Raw genomic sequence first — 23,332 nt, 5'->3', positions numbered from 1 at the left:
TTTCCCCCACCAGAGTCTCGCTCTATCCCCCAGGCTGGGGTGCAATGGCCTGATCATATAGCTCACTGCAGCCTTGGACTCCCAAGCTCAAGCGATCCTCCTGCCTCAGCCTCCCAAGTAGCTGGGACTACAGGCGCATGCCACCATCTCCAGTTAATTTTTTTTTTTTTTTTAGAGACAGGGTTTCACTAGGTTGCCCAGGTTGGTCTCAAACTCCTAGGCTCAAGGGATCCTCCTACCTTGGCCTCCCAAAGAGCTGGGATTACAGGCGTGAGCCACCACGCCTGGCCCATAGCTCAGTTTTAGAATATTTCCATTACCCAGATAAGATCCGCCATGCCCCTTTCCACCCCGGGCAACCACTAATCTGCTCTCATTCTCCACAGATCTTCAGCACTCCGTTTCTAAGGAATGAATTATCTGCCTCAGTTGCAGGACAGTTCAAACCCCTTGGCCAGGTCGGGCACGGTGGCTCAGGTCTGTAATCCCAGCACTTTGGGAGGCAGAAGCAGGCGGATCACCTGATCACCTGAGGTCAGGAATTCAAGACCAGCCTGGCCAACATGGTGAAACCCCGTCTCTACTGAAAATACAAAAAATTAGCCGGGCGTGGTGGCGCGTGCCTGTAATCCCAGCTACTCGGGAGGCTGAGACAGGAGAATCGCTTTAACCCGGGAGGCGGAGATTGCAGTGAGCCGAGATCGCACCACTGAACTCCAGCCTGGGCAGCAGAACAAGACCCTGTCTCAAAAAAAAAAAAAAAAAAAAAAAAAAAAAAAAAGATGGTCCTTGGCCAGTCGGCACCAGGGCCTACCGCCCTTCCCAACAGAGCTCAGCACGGAGCAGGGGCCCCAGATGGCTCAGCCTTTCCCCAAAGAAGGGAGTAACAGGCCGGGCGCGGTGGCTCTCACCTATAATCCCAATGCTTTGGGAGACTGAGGCAGGAGGATCGCTTGAGCCCAGGGGAACCAGGCTAGCCTGGGCAACATGGCGAGACCTTATCTCTAAAAAAAATGTAAAAATTAGCAAGGTGTTGCGGCGCCCGCCTGTGGTCGCTGCTACTCAAGAGACTGAGGCAGGAGGATCGCCTGAGCCCAGGAAGGGGAGGGTACGGCAGCCGTGATCGCAGCCTGCGGGACAGGGAGAGACCCTGTCTCTGAAAAAAAATTTAAAAAAAGGGAGGAGCAGCTCGCCCCACATCTCCCCCACCCACTGAGGCAGAAGAGACCCCGAGAGACTCCCGCGCTCGCGACAGGGTCCTCGGAAACAGACGATACGGCCTCCCAGCACCAGGACGCTGCTCAGAGGCCCCTCCGGGGACTGGGGGCAGCCATCCAGCGGCCGCCACCGCGTTCTAACACCGCCCACCAGGAACAATGGCTGGAGTGGAGGCTCCCGGGACTCTCGGCCTCGGGGTGCGGGTCTTGGGGGACTGGCCCCTCCCCCCGCCGCTCCTCCCCGGCTCACTCTTCTCACTCTCCGCCCTCAACCGCCCCCCTCCCAAAATGGCGACCAACCGCCTCCTTTCCCGCCCGCGGCAAGCCCCGCCCCTCGGAGAAGCAGCCGAGAGCGCGCGGCCAGGAGGCACGCGCGAGGCCGCTCTGGGAGGCGTGAGGCGGCCCGCGGTCACGTACGCGCGCCTGCGCCGCGCGTGAGCGAGGAGATCCGGGGGTGGGCCGGGCTGCGCGTGCGCCCCGGGCGGCGCGGGGAAGGCGGGAGGCCGCTGGGAGCCCCGCGAGGCGCCAGGCGCGAGGTCCGGCGCGCGAGCCCCCGGGGGCGGGTAAAACCCGGTTGCTGCTGCCCCTGCCCCTCCCTTTCCTCCTTATCCCCCATTACTATTATTTCCTCTTTTTTCAACCCCTCCCCCTTTTTACAATCTCATTCGTTTCTTGATTTCTTTTTTTAGGGGGCCCCATCTGCCTTTCGAGGGGCGCAGCAGGCGCGGCGGGCGCCCCTCACCCTGCGTCACGCACGCATCTTCTGCAACCCAACAGCTCCGGGCCCCGCTGCACCCCACAGGCCCTTCCCCCTTGGAGAAGACCCTCCTCAGGAGCCCCTGGCCCGCTGCACCCCCTTTTCTTTCCCACTCCGTTCCCCCGGGCCTCAACTGCCCCCTCGCAGCCCCCCAGCTCGCGCCGCGGGCCCTACCCGACCTCCCCACCTTCTGCATCTGGGCCTTGCATTCGCTAGCCTCTTCCAGGCCCCTTCTGCTCAGAATCCCCCTTCCTCCTCCATAGTCCCACTTTGGGGCACCCAGATTTATCACTTTTTAGGATCTTCCAGCAAAACTCCAAATCTCTCCTCCCTTCCTTGACATGCCCCTCCCCCTCCTTTAAGTAACTTCCTTTAGCGCAAAAAAAGAAAAAAAATTAACCCAGTTTTTTTTTCATCCGTTCAGGATCACTTTCCAGCAAAATTTTTTTCTTCACACCTAGAGTGCCCCTTTTTGGAATATCTTCGCTTAGAACAAACCAACTAATTCCTTCCAGTTTCTCTCTCGTCTAATATTTATGTTTCCAGTCCTCCTCACCTACCCCCAACTTTCCAGCAAATATCCTTATTTTATCACCAATTCTGCCCTAATTAAGTTTCTCCCGGTAAAATTCTCTAGGTCTCTTCCCACGGGGGAAAAATAAAGAAAGAAGGAACAATTATTTCTTCTTACCAAAAAAACCTTTCCTCCTCACTCAAATCTCCGCTGTTGATACTGCTTTCTGCCTTTTTCCAAAAATTGTTGCTCTTCTCCATTTTCACATCTCTGTTCTTGTTTCTTTGGGACCCAAGTCCTGACTGCTTCTTCCTTCCCGCCACCTGCTTTCAGGGCAAAAGAAATTGGGAGTATCTTGCATTTACCACTCAGTGTTCCAGGAGGACATATCCAGTGGTCTGCTTGTCACCTGAACCCCCTCCCTGTGGGGCCTAAACTGGGTCCTCCTGTTCCCTGGAGATTCACTAACTTGCTCTTCTGGTGAGTTTCCTTCCTTTGCACTGGGCCAAAGACACCTGCTTTGTTGGATAGATCTCGTTCTTTCTCAAGAGGGTTTCTAAGCAATACCAAAGTCCGTACTAATGGGAATTATACAAGTTACTGCTTTGGAGAAGTCAAACAGGGAAAAGGGCTATTTATTGTGCATGTTGACCTGTTAGGAGGAGTGCAGACATAGATTGATGTGTGTTTCTTTATTGATGTTTATTGCAAAAAACGTTTTTCCTTCCCTAGCTCAGGGTGGCAACTCAGATACTTACAGGTAAGGCACAGGTAAAGGGAAGAAGTAAGGATTGTCGTGAAGCAAAGATTGTATGTCCCATCTAAGTGATGCCAGGCAGTGGAAATGCCAGGCCAGTGTTGCCAGAACTTTCGATTTCTTTGAGAAGAGGCCAGAAAACTATCCTTAGGTGAAATCTTCTGATTTTTAAATGCTAGCAACACATTTGATAATTTAAGAATTAAATAAGACAGCGTAGGCTGGGCGCAGTGGCTCATGCCTGTAATCCCAGCACTTTGGGAGGCCAAGGTGGCTGAGGAGTTTGAGACCAGCCTGGCCAATATAGTAAAACCCTGTCTCTACTAAAAATACAAAAAATTAGTTGGACGTGGTGGCAGGCGCCTGTAGTCCCAGCTACTGGGAAGGCTGAAGCATGAGAATCGCTTGAACCTGGGAGGCGGAGGTTGTGGTGAGCCGAGATTGCACCACTGCACTCCAACCTGGGCAACAGAGTGAGACTCCGTCTCAAAAAAAAAAAAAAAAAAAAAAAAGACAGCATAGGGAACTTATAAAATATGCCTGCCGGCCACCACTTTGGAATTTTCAGTTTCGGGTTTCTTTCTTTTAGATGCGTGTCTGCTTGGGCACATGTGTATGTGTACATGCAGGACTTTTTCTTATTGGAATAGTAGTTCTCAAACTTTTTTTTTTTTTTCTTTTTGAGATGGAGTCTCTCTCTGTTTCCCAGGCTGGAGTGCAGTGGTGCGATCTCGGCTCACTGCAACCTCCGCCTCTCGGGTTCAAGCAATTCTCCTGCCTCAGCCTCCCAAGTAGCTGGGACTGCAGGTGCACACCACCACGCCCAGCTAATTTAAAACTTTTGCTCTTAAGACCCCTTTGCACTTAAAAATTATTGAAGGCTGTAGAGAATTTTTGTTTATGTAAACTTTATCTACTGGCATTTGCTGTATTAGAAGTTTAAACTAATAAACTTTCAAAATGTTTATTAATTGATTTTAAAAGGGCAGTAATAAACCCATTATATATAAACAAAAACAAAATGCGCTTTTTTTTTTTTTTTTTTTAGGACAGAGTCTTGCTCTGTCGCCCAGACTGGAGTGCATTGGCACTATCTCAGCTCACTGCAAACTCTACCTCCCAGGTTCAAGTGATTCTCATGCCTCAGCCTCCTGAGTACCTGGGATTACAGGTGCCCACCACCATGCCCGGCTTATTTTTGTATTTTTAGTAGAGACGGGTTTTCACCATGTTGGCAAGGTGGTCTCAAACTCCTGGCCTCCAGTGATCTGCCTGCCTCAGCCTCCCAAAGTGCTGGGATTACAGGCATGAACCACCACGCCCAGCCAAAATGGATTTTTTTTTTTTTTGGAGATGGAGTCTCGCTCTGTCGCCCAGGCTGGAGTGCAGTGGAGTGATCTCGGCTTGCTGCAAGCTCTACCTCCTGGGTTCACACCATTCTCCTGCCTCAGCCTCCCGAGTAGCTGGGACAACAGGCACCCGCTACCACTCCTGGCTAATTTTTTGTATTTTTAGTACAGACAGGATTTCACCGTGTTAGCCAGGATGGTCTCGATCTCCTGACCTTGTGATCTGCCCGCCTCAGCCTCCCAAAGTGCTGGAATTAGAGTCGTGAGCCACCGTGCCCGGCCAGAGAAAATGACTTTACCTTCTGGTTAAAATTAGTTATTGGTTACATGACTATAAACTATAGGAGGGAGTCTTTGTGCTTTGTTTTGCTCTTTTCTTTTCTCCTTTCTTTTCTTGAGACAGGGTTTCGCTGTTTGCCCAGGCTGGAGTGCCGTGGTGTGATCCTGGCTCACTGGAGCCTCGACCTCCCAACATCAAGCAATCCTTCTGCTTCAGTCTCCCGAGTAGCTGGGACCACAGGTGTGCACCACCACACCTGGCTAATTTTTGATTTTTTTGTAGAGATAGGTGGGGGGCGGCGGGGATCTCACTTTGTTGCCCGGGCTGATCTTGAACTCCTGGACTCAAGCAATCTTCCTACCTAGGCCTCAGAAAGTGCTGGGATTACAGGCGAGAACGACCTTGCCCAGCTGGAAGTCTTTCTTGATCTACTTAAGAATGTAGGCACGAGTGTGAAGCAGGAGTCCCAGTCTCAAGTGTGTGATAAAAGCATAGTGGAGCGGGCGAGGGTAAGCGTTTCGAAATTAGACTACCCAGGGTTGAATCCTAGCTTTGTTTTGGGCAAGTTACTCAACTTCTCTGGACTATTTACCTCATTGGTGAAATAGGGTTAATAATACAGTATATGCCTCAAGTATTGTGGGAATTAAATACGATGATATACAAGTGATTACAAGAGTACCTGGCATGTCATAAAGCCTCAATAAATGTTCACTGTTATTATTATTATTATTACAATGATGAATATTATAAGGGCCAGGCAGGAAGATAAGTGAGGGCTGGGAAAACTGGAGACCATAAGCCCTTTCTAGAGATGCCATTTGTCCCTCAGATCTACCTCGTTGTTAACTGTGAAGGAATATCAAATCTAATCATTTTCAAAAGAAACCAGAAATCCATATAGGAAGGTGAAATCTCCCCATTAAAAAAAAATGTTGATGACTAATCCAATTTGTAAAAATACTGTGTAGGCCAAACAAAATGGGTCTATAGTTTACAATAATATTTGGAGTGGAGGCTGGGCACAGTGGCTCACGCCTGTAATCCTAGCACTTTGAGAGGCCGAGGTGGGTGGATCACGAGGTCAGGAGTTTGAGACCAGCCTGGACAACATAGTGAAACCCCGTCTCTACTAAAAATACAAAAATTAGCCCAGTGTGGTGGTGTGCACCTGTAGTCCCAGCTACTCGGAAGGTTGAGGAGGAAAATCACTTGAACCCAGGAGGCGGAGGTTGCAATGAGCCAAGGCCACGCCATTGCACTCCAGCCTGAGTGACAGAGAGAGACTTCAACTCAGGAAAACAAAAAAAATTGGAGTAGGAAAGTAAGGAAGGAAATTGCAGGCCGGGTGCAGTGGCTTGCGCCTGTAATACCAGCACTTTGGGAGGCTGAGGCAGGTGGATTGCTTGACGGCAGGAGGTCGAGGCCAGCCTGGCCAACATGGCAAAACGCTGTCTCTATTAAAAATACAAAAATTAGCCAGGTGTGGTGGCACATGCTTGTAAGCCCAGCTACTCAGGTGGCTGAGATGGGAGAATCGCTTGAATCCGCGAGGTGGAGGTTCAGTGAGCCGAGATCACGCCACTGCACTCCAGTCTGGGCGACAAGAGTAAGACCCTGTCTCAAAAAATAAAATAAAATAAAATGAAGGAAATTGCATAGCTAGGGTGAAAGCTGCAAGTCTGTCTTCTCAACTCCCAGGAACCTGCTGTTACTCAGACTTGATGACCCTCTCCCTGGTAACATGGATGCAGGGAGAGAAGGGAGAAGGTGGTGCTTGGGAGGTGGGGGGTGTGGTGGCAGAACAGTGGTTGGAGCTTTTCAAAGAGGAAAAGAGGTGGCACAATGGAATTCTGTCACTCATGAATGAAAAGGATGCTCAGAGCCTTCTGTGATCAAAGTTCTGTGCTAGGCAAGATACTGTGAGAAGTTTAGACACCTAAGGCCGAGTCCCAGCCATCCTAGAGCTGAGAGTCTGGAGAAAATGGGAGAACTTTAAAGATAATTAACTTCCTAGATAATTTAGAGTAAATGTTAAGTGGATTGTTACACAAGTGCTTGTCAGGGTTCAGAGGAGGGAGAAATTAATCTCAGACTTTGTTATGTTGGAAGTGTTCTCTATAGTGGAGGTGACATTTAAGCCTGAGTTTGGAGGGTTTCATTTGGAGGGTCATAAACTCAGATGCCTCCAGAGGCCTGGCAGGGCACAGAAATCAGTGAGCTGAGAGAATAGGGAGTGGTGGGGGCTTCTCACCTCCAACCAATTGTTGCCGTGCAGGAATGTGGACTCAGCATTGGCAGATCTTCTGATTTTTTCTTTCACATTTTTAAATAGAAGTTGGAAAGCCTAACTTGAATGAGAAATCCCTAGATTTGCACCATCTGATATGATAGCCATTAGCCGCTTGTACCTGTTTAAATTTAACTGGCCGGGCGCGGTGGCGCACGCCTGTAATCCCAGCGCTTTGGGAAGCCAAGGAGGGCGGATCATTTGAGGTAAGGAGTTCGAGACCCAGCTTAGCCAACATGGTGAAACCCCATCTCTACTAAAAATACAAAAATTAGCTGGGCATGATGGCGGGCACCTGTAATCCCCAGCTACTCAGGAGGCTGAGGCAGGAGAATCACTTGAGCCCAGGAGGTAGAGGTTGCAGTGAACTGAGATTGCACCACTACACTCCAGCCTGGGTGACACAGTGAGACTCTGTCTCTAAATAAATAAATAAATAAATTTAACTAAACTTAAATAAAATAAAGAGTTTAGTTCCTCAAGGGTGTTAGCTGCATTTCTGTGTATGTGGCTAAAGGCTGCAGTATTGGGCAGTGCAGGCTTAGTAGCACAGAAAGTGCTTTTGGATAGTGATGCTCTAGTGCTCTATCCATCTATTTTTCTATTATTTATTTTATTTTATTTATTTATTTATTTATTTTTGAGATGGAGTCTCGCTCTGTGGCCCAGGCTGGAGTGCAGTGGCCTGATCTTGGCTCACTGCAAGCTCCGCCTCCCGGGTTCATGCCATTCTCCTGCCTCAGCCTCCCGAGTAGCTGGGACTACAGGCACCCGCCACCACGCCTGGCTAATTTTTTGTATTTTTAGTAAAGACGGGGTTTCACCGTGTTAGCCAGGATGGTCTCAATCTCCTGACCTTGTGATCCGCCCGCCTCAGCCTCCCAAAGTGCTGGGATTACAGGCGTGAGCCACCGCGCCTGGCCTTATTTTATCTATTTATTTATTTTTGACATGGAGTCTGGCTTTGTCGCCAGGATGGAGTGCAGTGGCATGATCTTGGCTCACTGCAACCTCCGCCTCCCGAGTTCAAGCAATTCTCCTGCCTGAGCCTCCTGAGTAGCTGGTACTACAGGTGAGTGCCACTATGCCGAGCTAATTTTTGTAGTTTTGGTAGAGATGGGGTTTCACTATATTGGTCAGGCTGGTCTTGAACTCCTGACCTCAGGTGATCTGCCTGCCTCAGCTGTCCAAAGTGGTGGGATTATAGGTGTGAGCCACCATACCCGGCCCCATCTATTCTTTAACTGGATAACTAATGGAAACATATTTAAATATATTGCAGACTAAATAAAATATATTTGTAAATCAGATGGGCATTCAGATTGTTCCCTCCCCTCCAAACAACACACATAGTAAATATTATTTATCTATTGTGGACTTACTTCTACAGTCTAGAATCTCATGGTAGGTTACCTTCCCAAAAGGTCGTAGCATTTCATAGAAGAATCCTTTGTTTCCCCTCACCCCCACCAGTCATGGAATGATGGCCCCTTTAAATTTTATTTTATTTTTTTTTTGAGATGGAGTCTCACTCTGTCACCCAGGCTGGAGTGCAGTGGCACAATCTTGGCTCACTGCAACCTCCGCCTCCCGGGTCCAAGAGATTCTTGGGCCTCAGCCTCCTGAGTAGCTGGGGTTACAGGCACCCACCACCATGCCCGGCTAATTTTTGTATTTTTAGTAGAGATGGGGTTTCGCCATGTTGGCCAGTCTGGTCTCGAACTCCTGACCTCAAGTGATCTGCACACCTCAGCTCCCAAAATGCTGGGATTACAGACGTGAGCCACTGCGCTGGGCTGATAGCATTTTTTTAAAAGAAAAAAAATTAAAATTGCTTCGGATCCCCAATGTTGACTTAAATTGTTTTAAAACTATTAAGGCATCAGTGATGATAGAACAAGACATAAGTTCCTAAAGTGTATAGCTCCTGTGCAGCTATAAAGCCAAAATCAATTTGCAAATTAAATATAAACAAAGCAACCAAACCGATTTAATTTAATGAGAGGGATACCATTTCCTGAAACTTAACTGCTCCTTGAAACAATTACTTTGCCGACTGCCACCCTGGGCCCTTTTGGGTTTAGCAGGCCCTGTGAGGTCTCAATTCTCCCATCCCTTGTCTCAATTTGAACTGCAGCAAAACCTCCATTTGTACCGTGATGCCAGCTGGCCTCTAGTAGAGCCCGAAGGCATTATTATGAGCTAAATCCCCCTCCATCCTCTTCTTTTTAGCCTGAAGCAATTAAGTAGTCCTTTTTGGCATGAGTGCAATCATAAACACACCCAGGCATTGAAACCACATGGTAGTACTTGGTTACAAGGGAGTCCTCTAATGATCCAGATGTACTGGGTTTTTCTTTTCTTTTTTCTTTTTTTAGTTTTTTATTTCCATAGATTTTGGGGGAACAGGTGGTACTCGGTTATATGAGTAAGTTCTTTAGTGGTGATTTGTAAGATTTTAGTGTACCCATCACCCAAGCAGTATACACTGAACCCAATTTGTAGTCTTTTATTCCTCATCCCCTCCCACCCTTTCCCCCCAAGTCCCCAAAGTCCATTGTATCATTCTTATGCCTTTAATCCTCATAGCTTAGCTCTCACTTACAAAGTGAGAACGTACGATGTTTGATTTTCCATTCCTGAGTTACTTCACTTAGAAGAATAATAGTCTCCAGTTCAATCCAGGTTGCTGTGAATGCCATTATTTCGTTCCTTTTTTATGGCTGAGTAGTATTCCATCATATATATATTTCTTTATCCACTCCTTGATTGATGGTGGGCATTTGGGCTGGTTCCATATTTTTGGAATTGCAAATTATGCTGCTCTAAACATGCATGTGCAAGTATCTTTTTCGTATAATGACTTCTTTTCCTCTGGGTAGATACCCAGGAGTGAGATTGCTGGATCAAATGGTAGTTCCACTTTTTGTTCTTTAAGGAATGTCCACACTGTTTTCTATAGTGGCTGTACTAGTTTACATTCCCACCAGCAGTGTAGAAAGGTTTCTTGTTCACCGCATCCATGCCAACATCTGTTATTTTTTGATTTTTTGATTACGGCCATTCTTGCAGGAGTAAGGTGGTATCCCATTGTGGTTCTGATTTGCATTTCCCTGATCGTTAGTGATGTTGAGCATTTAAATTAAAACACAAAATGATAAAATTCTTGGAAAGAGTATTTGGGTCCTTGGGAATGTCTGCCGGGTTGCAGGAGACCATAAACTCTGCCTCGTAAGGGCTAGCAGAGAGTTTTGTACCTAGAAGGTGCTAAAACTCTTGTTGAATTGAATGTATTTGTTGACAGAATAAAAGGAAGCTCAGTATCGGTAGAGAGGGTTTTGCTTTACTGTCTGGAGAAGGATGTAAATATCAAGGCATGGCCTTTGGACTTTTGGCTTGCCTGTCTGAGGTTGTAACCTGACCAGTTTGTTCTGTGGACTATGGGAGTATATTGGAAAGCAGGTGATTTGGCCTTGGGGAGTCCAGAGACATTCTTCCCCCTGACCCAGCACCTTATGTGTTTTGTAGTTTAATTGGAGCAGTGCAGTATACAGTTCAGTTTATAGGGAATCAGTACTGTGTAATGGGCAAGACCATTAGCGCTAATGTCAGAGTATCTGGGTTTAAGATCTGGCTGTTGGGTTTTGACTTTGGACAAATTAGTCTCTCTTTCCTTATTTGTAAAAGGGAAGTAATACTACAATCTAGGTTTTTGTGAGAAGTAAGTTAATGCATATAAAGCACTTGGTATGATACCCGATGTGGAGAAAGTGCTTAATAAATACGATTTTTAGGCCAGGCGCGGGGGCTTATGCCTGTAATCCCAGCACTTTGGGAGGCCGAGGCGGGTGGATCACCTGAGGTCAGGAGTTTGAGACCAGCCTGACCAACATGGTGAAACCCTATCTCTACTAAAAGTACAAAAATTTGCCAGGCGTGGTGGTGAGTGCCTGTAATCCCAGGTACTGGGAGGCTGAGACAGGAGAATTGCTTGAACCCAGGAGGCAGAGGTTGCAGTGAGCCGAGATTGCACCACTGCACTCTAGCCTAGGGGACACAGCAAGACTTTGTCTCAAAAAATATATGTATGATTTTTATTCACTTGTTTTTATTATTGGGAGATGCAGGGGGAGATGGGTTTTTCCCCTCATGGAGTGGTGAAAACAGTTTATAGCAGCACTGTAGCAGACACTGTGGAACTGGTGAAATTTGAATTTGGCTTACAGATCCACACTCCTCTCCCTGATTTTTTGGAAACCCAAAAAGCTCTGAGAATCCTGAGGCATCTCGAATATCATCTGGTGGCCAAACCTGACCCTACATGTTGCTTTTCACAGCCTTTATTTCACGTACGCTGAGTGGTCATAGGCAATGATGCAGAAATAATTATTTGGTTACCAGGTACTGCCTTGAACCCCACTGGAAGTTACTTAAAATACGGGGTATGCATTGATTTACACTTCTAAAACCCCCTCAAATTCTGAAACTCAGTTGGGTCTCAGAGTTGTATATGGGATTACGTACCTGTATGTGACTTTAAATTTGTGCTGCCTCAATAGGCTGCATACACGCAGACAGGCAGGTAGACATATAACATGCAATGCAGACATTGCAGGTGCAGAGGTTCTATTACATATCAACATGAAAAGTTCTTAGAAAGTAGAAACTGGTGGCCTAGAAATCTAGTCCCAAACTCCCGTTATTCAAGTATGCACTAGATTTGTTATCAGTGAGTCATGAAGCATTTCTTTAACATCTAGGTGTGAGCAGAATTATTCACAATAGCCCCAAAATGGAAGTAACCCAAATGTTCATCAACAGGAGAGTGGTTAAACAAAATGTGGTCTCTCCAGACAGGGGAACATTATTTAGCCCTGGAAAGAAATGGAGCAGTGACACGTGCTGCAATGGGGGTGAACCTTGAAAACACTGTGCTTAGTGAAAGAAGCCAGACACAGAAGGCCACAGGTCATCTGATTCCATTTGTGTGAGACAGATGGCCATCTGAAGGGGCTATGCTTTTTTGTTTTCATGACTCATAATTTTTTGCTGAAAAACTCGATCTCTCATTTTTCTCAAGATTCCATGATTCGAAAACTGGACATTTTATCTGTTTGGTTTTTTTTGTTTTGTTTTTTGTTTTTTGTTTTTTTTGAAATGGAGTCTCAGTCTGTCACCCAGGCTGGAGTGCAGTGGCACAATCTCAACTCACTGCAGACTCCATCTCCCGGGTTCAAGCGATTCTCCTGCCTCAGCCTCCTGAGTAGCTGGCATTACAGGCACACACCACCACGCCCAGCTAATTTTTGTATTTTTAGTAGAGATGGCGTTTCACCATGTTGGCCAGGCTGATCTTGAACTCCTGACCTCAAGTGATCCGCCCTCCCGGACCTCCCAAAGTGCAGGGGTTACAGGCATGAGCCAGCGTGCCTGGCCTGTTTTTGTTTTTTTGGGGGAGACAGTCTCTGTCGCCCAGGCTGGAGTGCAGTGGCACGATCTTGGCTCACTGCAGCCTCCACCTCCCGAGTTCAAGCGATTCTCCTGCCTCAGCCTCCCGTGTAGCTGGGATTGCAGGTGCCTGCCACCACAGCCAGCTAATTTTTATATTTTTAGTAGGGACGGGGCTTCGCCATGTTGGCCAGGCCAGTCTTGAACTCCTGACCTCAGGTGATCCACCCGCCTCGGCCTCCCAAAGTGCTGGGATTACAGGCGTGAGCCACTGCACCCAGCCTGTAAACTGGATATTTTGCATATTGCAGTCTGGTAACTCTGGGAATGGGATTCTTCCTTTCTTCCCTGTCCTCAGGCTTGGTTGTTTCTGCTTATTGTGGGTTGTAACTGTTTGTTTAGTGGCTTTTCTAAGCTATTTTTGTAAAGATTGTGTTCTTTGTGGGGTGTGGTCAGTAGACTGTTCTGTTAGTTTAGTGGTCAGCTAGTGACTTAACAGAGATCTTCTTAAACTCCTGGAGCTAAAAAAAAAACAAAACAGAAAACAAAAAACAAAAAGCTCCCAGTAGTTGCAGCGGGGCACTGCTTCCACACTCAGGCAGGCGGTTAACAACCCTACCTTCGCCTTCACTCTCTGCCTGCACAGAGCGAAGGTCAGCCAGAGGTGAGAGCTTGGAAGCCTTCTCTGGTCCTTTCCAAACATGTGCCCACCCTGAGATGCCACCTTCTAAATTCCCAGGAATATGTGGAAGCTCTTTTTTTATTCATTTGGATTTTTTAATTTTTTTTAATACTTAATTAATTAATTATTTTGAGACAGGGTATCACTTTGTTGCCCAGGCTGGAGTGCAGTGGCGCAATCATAGCTCATTGAAGCCTCCAATTCTTGGGCTCAAGCGATTCACCCTCCTCAGCCTCCCAAGTAGCTGAAACCACAAGCATGTGCCACCATGCCCAGCTAATTAAAAAAATTTTTTTTTCCGTAGAGACAGGGTCTGACTTTGTCAAACTCCTGGGCCAAAGTGCTGGGATTACAGGTGTGAGCCACCACACCCAGCCAGAGCTCAGTCTCTGTGTTGTATAGTTCTGTGGGTTTTGACTATGGTATAATGTCAGGTATGCAGCATTAGATTATTATGCAAAATAGTTTCACTCCTCACCCCACAAACCACACAACTGCTGGTCTTTTTATTGTATCTATAGTTTTGCCTTTTCCAGAATGTGATATAGTTGGAGTCTCACAGTATGTAGTCTTGTCTTTCTTTTTTTTCGGTATGTAATCTTTTCATACTGGCTTCCTTCACTTAGCAATGTGCATTTAAGGTTCCTCCATGTCATTGTGTGGCTTGAGAGCTTATTGCTTTTTATTCCTGAAGAACATTCCATTGTCTGGATGTTCCACAGTTTGTTGATCCATTCACCTATTGAGGGATGTCTTGATTGCTTCCAGTTTTGGGCAGTTATGAACAAAGCTGCTATAAACATGTGTGTGCAGGCTTTTGTGTGGACTGAAGTTTTCAGCTCAGTTGGATGGATGCCTAAGAGTGTAGTTGCTGGATTGCATGATAAGATTTTATACATATATATATTACAATCATCAAGTAGATGCAGAAAAAAATTATGTGTAGCTTTATAAGAAACTGCCAGTGTGGACTTTTTTTTTTTTTTTTTTTTTTTTTGGGACAGAGTTTTGCCCTTGTCTCCTAGGCTGGAGTGCAGTGGCGCAATCTTGGCTCATTGCAACCTCCACCTCCCACATTCAAGTGATTCTCCTGCCTCAGCCTCCCAAGCAGCTGGGATTACAGGCACTTGCCACCATGCCCAGCTAATTTTTGTGTTTTTAGTGGAAACGGAGTTTCACCATGTTGGCCAGGCTGGTCTCAAACTCCTGATGTCAGGTGATTCACCTGCCTCGGCCTCCCAAAATGCTGGCATAACAAGCATGAGCCACCATGCCTGGCTCATTTTTCAAAGCCTTTATTTCTCCAAAGTATCCAACTTCCCAGCTTTTCCTCCCTGGCTTTTAGCAAGTCAATTGTTTGCCCCAATCAATATCTTTTGCGCCAGCCTGCAGCGTCTAGTTCATTTGACTTTAATGTTTGCAACAAACGCCCTGTCTGTAGCCACTCTGCACCCCAGAGAGCTGCCAGTTAGGTACAAAAAAAGGCAAGATCTTTGCATTGGGCTTTCAGGGAGCCACTGACAGGTCAGACAGACAACCACTGTTCTTTGAAAACCAGATCCTCTCTGTTCCCTCCAGCACCAGGGAACCCACACCAGAAACATGGGCTGCTACCTTCGAGACCACTGCTGAGCCAGGGAGTAGGGATGGGGCAGGGGTAAGTTAAATATGCCACAGAGTTCTCCCACTGGGTTTCAGTCACCATTTTTTTTTTTTTTTTTTTTTTTTTGAGACAGAGTCTTGCTCTGTCACCCAGGCTGGAGTGCAGAGGCACAATCTCGGCTCACTACAACCTCCGCTTCCTGGGTTCGAGCGATCCTCCTGCCTCAGCCTCGCAAGTAGCTGGGACTACAGGCGTGCACTACCACACCCAGCTAACTTTTATATTTTCAGTAGAGATGGGGTTTTACTATGCTGGCCAGGCTGGTCTCAAACTCCTGGCCTCAGGTGATCTGCCCACCTCGGCCTCCTAAAGTGCTGCGATTACAGGCGTGAGCCTGTAATCAAACATCAAAGTCACCTTTTTCTTAGGGTTTGCTTGGTTGCTATAAAGCTTTGACTGCTTCCCAGAGTTTTGTTAAAGTTGATTTTTTGTTTTTGGTGTTTCTATGGCAAGATGTACAGGGAACTTTAAAATTACTAGTTGAGTCTGTCTTTCTTTCCTTCCTTCCTTCCTTCTTTCTTTCTTTTCTTTCTTTTTTTTTTTTTGAGATAGAGTTTCACTCTGTTGCCTAGGCTGGAGTGCAGTGGCACGATCTCAGCTCACTGCAACCTCTGCTTCCCGGGTTCAAGTGATTCTTGTGCCTCAGCCTCCTGAGTAGCTGAGATTACAGGTGCCTACCATCATGCCCAGCTAAGTTTTTGTATTTTTAGTAGAGATGGGGTTTCACCATGTTTGTCAGGCTGGTCCCAAACTCCTGACCTCCAGTGATTTGCCCACCTCGGCCTCCCAGAGTGCTGGGATTACAGGCGTGAGCCACTGTGCCTGGCCCAGTCTTTTTATTTCTCATAGGTCTATTCAGAAATTCTGTTTCTTGGCTGGGCGCGGTGGGTCACACCTGTAATCCCAGCACTTTGGGAGGCCGAGGCGGGTGGATCACGAGGTCAGAAGTTCAAGACCAGCCTCGCCAAGATGGTGAAACCCCATCTGTACTAAAAATACAAAAAGTTAGCCGGGCGCGGGGGCGGGCACCTGTAGTCCCAGCTACTCGGGAGGCTGAGGCAGGAGAATGGCGTGAATCTGGGAGGTGGAGCTTGCAGTGAGCAGAGATGGCGCCACTGCACTCTAGCCTGGGCGACAGAGTGAAACTCTGTCTCAGGAAAAAAAAAAAAAAATTAGCTGGGCATGGTGGTGGGCACCTGTAATCCGGCTGAGACAGAGAATTGCTTAAACCCGGGAGGCGGAGGATGCAGTGAGCTGAGATTGCGCCACTGTACTCCAGCCTGGGCGACAGAGCGAAACTCCATCTCAAAAAAAAAAAAGAAATTCTGTTTCTTCTTGAGTAAGTTTTGGTACTTTGTATCTTTCTAGCAGTTTGCCCATTTTAATCTGTTATCTAATTTAAATAACTAAGTTAATGTATCTAAGTTATCTAATTTTTTAATTATCTGAATACAGTTGTTTATAGTATTCTTTTATTTCTATTTATTTATTTATTTATTTATTTTTTGAGATGGAGTCTCGCTCTGTTGCTCAGGCTGGAGTGCAGTGGCACGATCTCGGCTCACTGCAAGCTCCGCCTCCTGGGTTCATACCATTCTCCTGCCTCAGCCTCCCGAGTAGCTGGGACTACAGGCACCCACCACCATGCCCGGCTAATTTTTTGTATTTTTAATAGAGACGGGGTTTCACCATGTTAGCCGGGATGGTCTCGATCTCCTGACCTCATGATCCGCCCACCTCGGCCTCCCAAAGTGCTGGGATTACAGGCGTAAGCCACCACGCCTGGCCTGTAGTATTCTTTTATAATCCTTTTTATTTTTTCTAAGGTCATTAGTGATGTGTTTCCTCTTTAATTCCTAGTTGCAGTACTATGAGTCTTTTCTCTCTTTTCCCTGCAGTATTTTAAAGTAAACTCTGCTGCCCCACTCCCCCTGCCCATTTTGGGGGGAATAAATTCTACTAGTTTAGATGTTATGTGGTTTATTTTTCTTCTCTTGGTGGTTATACTTAGATTCTTTTAGTGTGCAAGCTTAAAAGTATGAAGTTACCATCATCTCTTTTTTTTTTTTCCCAATTGACTCAAAACTTTTAGTCATTTTTTGGACCAGGGTCTATAAGGTAGATTCTTAGGCCTTGTGTGTAAAAGTCTATAAGCTCCCAGGCTGAAGTGATCCTCCTGCCTCAGCCTTCTGAATAGCTGGGACTACAGATAGACGCCACCACACCTGGCTAATATTTTGATTTTTTGTAGAAGCCAGTCTTGCTGTCTTGCCCAGGCTGGTCTCAAACTCTTGGCCTCAAGCAATCCTCCCTCCTCTGCCTCCCAAAGTGTTGGGGTTACAGATGTGAGCCCTGGCACCCAGCCTCCTCCCTCCCTCTCTCATGCCTGTATGTTGAGCTCTGTGCTGGCTGACTTTTCCTTAGTCCACTGATGATATTCTTATTCTTATCTTCGAGGCTTGTTTCTGTTGAGAAGTTTGCCATCAGGGTAATTGTCATTCTTTTGTAGACTTGTAGAATGCTCAGCTTTGTCATCTCTCACTGGCTATTTTTTTCTAGTTCTTGGGGGTACTTTTCTAGGCTAGTGTGAAGCTTTTCTTTTCGTTTGTTTAGTTTTCCTGTGGATGGTTCAGCTCTTCCAGGGCCCCAGGCCTCCGTTTCCTGGGAACTCAAGGCCCTGTTTCCCTCTCCCACATGTCTGCTATCATCCCAGGTCCCAGACAGCAGGGCAGCATTTGATAATACAGAATACGAGCCATATATAATCTAAATTTCCTAGGAGCCACATTAAAAAGATAAGCAGATGAAGTTAATTTTAATAACATGTTGCATTTTGCCCATTATATGGAAAATATTACCATTCCAGGCTGGACTCAGTGGCTCACGCCTGTAATCCCAGCACTTTGGGAGGCCAAGGCAGGTGGATCACCTGAGGTCAGGAGTTCGAGATCAGCCTGGGAAACATGGTGAAACCCTATCTCTACTAAAAATACAAAAATTAGCCAGGTGTGGTGGCGTGCACCTGTAGTCCCAGCTACTTGGGATGCTCAGGCAGGAGAATCACTTGAACCTGGGAGGCAGAGGTTGCAGTGAGCCGAGATCCCGCCACTGCACTCCAGCCTGGGTGACAGAATGAGACTCCATCTCAAAAAAAAAAAAAAAAGAAAAAGAAAAACAATTATCATTCCACATTTAATCTATATAGAAACGTATTAAATTGACTTTTTTGGGTACAAAGTTTTCCAAATCCAGGTTGTATTTTACACTCACAGCCTGTCTCAGTTCAAGCCAGTCACATTTCAAGTGCTTCACAGGGCCATGTGCGCTGGTTCACACCTGTAATCCCAGCACTTTGGGAAGCCAAGGTGGGAGGATCGCTTGAGCCCAGGAGTTCGAGACCAGCCTGGGCAACATGGTGAGACCCCATATCTTAAAAAAATTATCCATTTTCGATTTGATATCTGTAAAAAATTAAAAGAAAAAAATCAAGTACTTCATAGCCACATGGAGCTAGTGGCCACCATATTGGACAAATGGCTCTAGGCCCTGTATCTGATTCTGATTTTCCCCTGGGGCCTACGTGAGCTTACACCTCCAGCATTGAGTTTTCTTGTTGCTGCTGGCACTTGGGATTTTTCCTGTCTTTTGACCTAGGCTATGTGTTAAAAAATTATCTTTTGTCATACATGTATATGTTTATAGCTGGAGCAAGAGGTCAGTTCAGTCCACCATGTTGCTGGAAGTACTTTTATTTGTTGCAACAACCTTGTGAAGGAGGTACTCTTATGCCCAGTTTACAGATGAGGCACCTGGGGCTCGTGGAGCTTAAGTGACTTGCCCAAAGCCACATGGCTGTTATGAGGCAGAGAACAGACCCAGATCGAGGTCTGCTTGCATTGCAAGTCCGTGCTCTGCCCACAATGCTGTTTTGCCACCTAATAACTTTCATTCTTCTTGCTTCATTTTCAGGAATTAGTTGCCATCAAGGGCTCTCTCCTCCCTGTCTCCTTACATGGTTCTGCTTATCTGGAGAGTAGCTGTTGGCCAAGACCTGGCAGTGGAGAGCCATGGACCAGTACAGCCTTGGAGACGAGGGTGCCCTCCCATCAGAAATGCACCTCCCTTCATTTTCAGAGAGCCAAGGGCTCAACTGCAGCGACACCCTCAACCGGGATTTGGGTCCCAACACGCGAGGCTTTCTTTATGCTGGCCTGAGTGGTCTGGACCCGGACCCCAGCCTCCCAACGCCTGACATGTCCAGTGAGGTGCTGGAGGACAACTTAGACACCTTGTCCCTGTACTCTGGGAAGGACAGTGATTCTGTGAAGCTGCTGGAGGAGTACGCAGATTCGGAGTCTCAGGCTTCCTTACAAGGTGAGGCTGTCACCTGGGTAGAAGGGCCCTGCAGGATGTTCGACAGTTTCTGTGGCCAGCTAGGGACTGATTCTGCATGGATTGGTTAAGAAAATTTTTCCCTCCTACAGGTGACTTAGGGAACAGTCACCTTTTTTCCTACTTGGGAATCATTCCCCAATTCTTTTTTTTTTTTTTTTTTTTTTTTTTGAGATGGAGTCTTGCTCTGTTGCCCAGGCTGGAGTGCAGTGGCGCGATCTCGGCTCACTGCAAGCTCCGCCTCCTGGGTTCACACCATTCTCCTGCCTCAGCCTCCGGAGTAGCTGGGACTACAGGCGCCCGCCACCACGCCCGGCTAATTTTTTTGTATTTTTAGTAGAAACGGAGTTTCACTGCATTAGCCAGGATGGTCTTGATCTCCTGACCTCATGATCCGCCCGCCTCAGCCTCCCAAAGTGCTGGGATTACAGGCATGAGCCACCGCACCCGGCCAATTCTTTTTTTTTTTTTTAGGCAGAGTACAGTGGTGCATTCTTGGCTCACTGCAACCTCTGGCTTCCGGGTTCAAGCAATTCTCCTGCCTCAGCCTCCCCAGTAGCTGGGATTACAGGCGCCTGCCACCATGCCCGGCTAATTTTTGTATTTTTAGTAGAGATGGGGTTTCATCATATTGGCCAGGCTGGTCTCGAACTCCTGACCTCAAGTGATCCTCCCACCTCCGCCTCCCAAAGTGGTGGGATTGCAGGCGTGAGCCACCACACTCGGCCCCCAATTCTTAGTAAAGGAAACAGAACACTCATTCTAGGGAATAATGTTCAGAAACTTAGGTGTTTGGGGATATCCTTATCTTTTGTGTGGTGTGTGGGCAGATGTTAGCATTTACTGAAGACTTTCCTTCCCATTACCACACCTTAGAGGCTGATGTCACATTTCCAGAATGAACTGGGGTCCGGTCCCTTCTGATCTTTGGTCAGGCCTTCTTAGACCCCAGTGTCTTTATCCATAAAGCAGGTGGACAATCATATCCTCTCTGCTTCCCCCCAGAGTAAAACAAAAGAAGGAACTATTGTAAACACACTTCATAGACCTTAAAGCACTGGCGAGATATTCGTGTTTTTTTTTGTTTGTTTTGTTTTCTTTTTTTTGAGACGGAGTCTCGCTCTGTCGCCCAGGCTGGAGTGCAGTGGCACAATCTCGGCTCATTGCAACCTCTGCCTCCTAGGTTCAAGTGATTCTCCCGCCTCAGCCTCCTGAGTAGCTGGGATTACAAGTGTGTGCCACCACACCCAGCTAACTTTTGTATTTTTAGTAGTGAAGGGGTTTCACTATGTTTCCCAGTCTGGTCTCGAACTGAGCTCAAGCAATCTGCCTACCTTGCCTTCCAAAGTGCTTGGGATTACAGGTGTGAACCACCACACCTGACCTCACTTGTAAATTTTTAAACATGTGGGTAAAGTCAGACATACATAGTCTTGCAGAGATAATATTAAGTATATAATTCCATTTAAGTTGTAAGAGTTGGTGTATTTGCTTTCATATTGAAGGTAGACCTTCATACTGAGGGTCACTGAAATAGCTATTCCATTGGTTAGACCATATTCTTGCTGTTTGGACTGTTAAAGTGTTTCTGTGAACAACTTTGTACATGTTGAGTTTTCTTTTGGATTAGTTCTTTGAATATTTTCCTCAAAGTCAGTTTACCCAGATGGAGCATTAAACAATTTTATAGCTCTGGCCGGACATGGTGGCTCATGCCTATAATCCTAGTACTTTGGGAGGCTGAGGTGGGCGGATCGCTTGAGATAAGGATTTCCACTCCAGCCTAGCCAACATGGCGAAACCCCATCTCTACTAAAAATACAATAATTTGGCCAGGCGTGGTGGCTCACGCCTATAATCCCAGCACTTTGGGAGGCCGAGGCAGGCAGATCACGAGGTCAGGAGTTCAAGACCATCCTGGCTAACATAGTGAAATCTGTCTACTAAAAATACAAAAATTATCTGGGTGTGGTGGTACGTGCCTGTAATCCCAGCTACTTGGGAGGCTGAGGCAGGAAAATCGCTTGAACCAGGGAGTCGGAGGTTGCAGTGAGCCGAGATTGCACCACAGCACTCCAGCCTGGCAACAGAGCAAGACTCCATCTCAAAAAAAAAAAAAAAAAAAAAAAAAAAGAATTAGCCTGGCATGGTGGTGGGCGCCTGTAATCCCAGCTACTCGGGAGGCTGAGGCAGGAGAACTGCTTGAATCTGGGAGATGGAGGTTACAGTGAGCTGAGATCATGCTACTGCACTCCAGGCTGGGCAACAGAGTGAGACTTCATCTCAACAAATAAATGAATAAATAAATGTTAAAAAACTGTAGAGCCCTTATAACACTGGTTTCTAAGAAGATCAAGTGACTTCCCAGGCTAGTTCCTCTGTTTGCCTGTTTTTCAGTGTCCTTGCCAATTTTTATTTATTTATTTATTTTTTTGAGACGGAGTCTTTCTCTGTCACCAGGTTAGAGTGTAGTGGTGCAATCTTGGCTCACTGCAGCCTCCACCTCCCAGGTTCAGGCGATTCTCCTGCCTCAGCCTCCCGAGTAGCTGGGATTACAGGTGTCCCCCACCACGCCCAGCTAATTTTTGTATTTTTAGTAGAGACGGGGTTTCACCATCTTGGCCAGACTGGTCTCGAACTCCTGACCTCATGATCCACCCTCCTCGGCCTCCCAAAGTGCTGGGATTACAGGCATAAGCCACCGTGCCTGGCCTCCTTGCCAATTTTTAAAAACGTTTTGTTTTCTAGTTTTATAGTTGCTTTAATAGGCTTTTTTTTTTTTTTTTTTTTTTTTGAGATGGAGTCTCGCTCTGTCGCCCAGGCTAGAGTGCAGTGGTGCGATCTCGGCTCACTGCAAGCTCCGCCTCCCGGGTTCACGCCATTCTCCTGCCTCAGCCTCCCTAGTAGCTGGGACCACAGGCACCCGCCACTGCCCCCAGCTAATTTTTTGTATTTTTAGTAGAGACGGGGTTTCACCGTGTTAGCCAGGATGGTCTCGATTTTAATAGGCATTTTTAAGTGACTGAGTAAGGCTAAGGACTTTTGCCTGAGGGAGCCCGGTTTTTCCTTGTTGAAACTGTTGGAGTTATTTGACTACTCATTATAGTAATTTCTCAGAGGACAAAGACAAACGCCAAGCAAGTTCCATGACAAATGGCCACAGGCAGGATTGGGAGGAGAGTCTAGGCCTCAAGACTCCCAGCCCAGTTTCCCTTCTGCTGTGTCTGTCACACTGCATCTCATGAGCCACAGAGAATTTGCACGATTGGATCCTTTAGAGCAACCTCCTGCTCTTCCCGTGCCCTGGCCCATTGAATTCTTGGATCCCATCTCCATAGTATCCCTGATAAATTATTATTTCCAAACTTGCCATCTTGGCTGGGCACAGTAGCTCATGCACTTTGTAATCCCAGCACTTTGGGAGGCTGAGGTGGGAGGATCGCTTGAGGCCAGAAGTTTGAGACTAGCCTGGCCAACATGGCAAAACCCTGTCTCTACTAAAAATATAAGAATTAGCCTGGCATGGTGGCAGGCGCCTCTAATCTCAGCTACTCAGGAGGCTGAGGCAGGAGAATCACTTGAACCCAGGAGGCAGAGGTTGCAGTGAGCCAAGATGGCGCCATTGCACTCCAGCGTGGGTGACTGAGTGAGACTCCATCTCAACAAACAAACAAACTTGCCATCTCATAAGGCAGTTTAAGCCAGGTGCTATGTATGGTTCACGCCTGTAATCCCAGCACTTTGGGAGGCCAAGTCAGGAGGATTGCTTGAGTCCAGGAGATTGAGACTAACCTGGGCAACATAGTGAGACCCCGTCTCTACAACAAATAACAATTTAAAAATCAGCTGGGAGTGGTGGTGGCCCGTGCTACTCAATAGGCTGAGGTGGGAGGATCACTTGAGCCCAGGACTTAGAGACTGCAATGAGCTGTGATTGCACCACTGTACTGTAGCCTGGGTGACAGAATAAGACCCTGTCTCAA

At 47.0% G+C, this 23,332-nt stretch overlaps 1 protein-coding gene across 7 annotated transcripts in view; it reads left to right on the top strand.

Moving 5' to 3' along the window:
• The first annotated feature begins 1,406 nt into the window (after window positions 1-1,406).
• Window positions 1,407-23,332, top strand: part of ZNF541 (zinc finger protein 541) — a 52,766-nt gene continuing 30,840 nt past the window's right edge. For 5 of the 7 annotated variants that reach the window (XM_063800802.1, XM_054674194.2, XM_054674193.2 and 2 more), the window contains exons 1-3: window positions 1,696-1,780; window positions 2,822-2,968; window positions 18,927-19,331. In XM_063800802.1, coding sequence (XP_063656872.1) covers window positions 19,025-19,331 — 307 coding nt within the window. In that variant the 5' untranslated portion in view covers window positions 1,696-1,780; window positions 2,822-2,968; window positions 18,927-19,024. Of the gene's footprint in view, window positions 1,652-1,676; window positions 1,781-2,821; window positions 2,969-18,926; window positions 19,332-23,332 lie in introns of those variants that run through there. The other 2 variants (XM_063800801.1, XM_016936348.3) reach the window with 2 other exon arrangements.

Source organism: Pan troglodytes, chromosome 20, assembly GCF_028858775.2.
Source record: "Pan troglodytes isolate AG18354 chromosome 20, NHGRI_mPanTro3-v2.0_pri, whole genome shotgun sequence".
Classification (NCBI taxonomy): domain Eukaryota; kingdom Metazoa; phylum Chordata; class Mammalia; order Primates; family Hominidae; genus Pan; species Pan troglodytes.
Note: the sequence above shows the minus strand (reverse complement) of the source record. Positions and strands in the feature narration are given on the sequence as shown.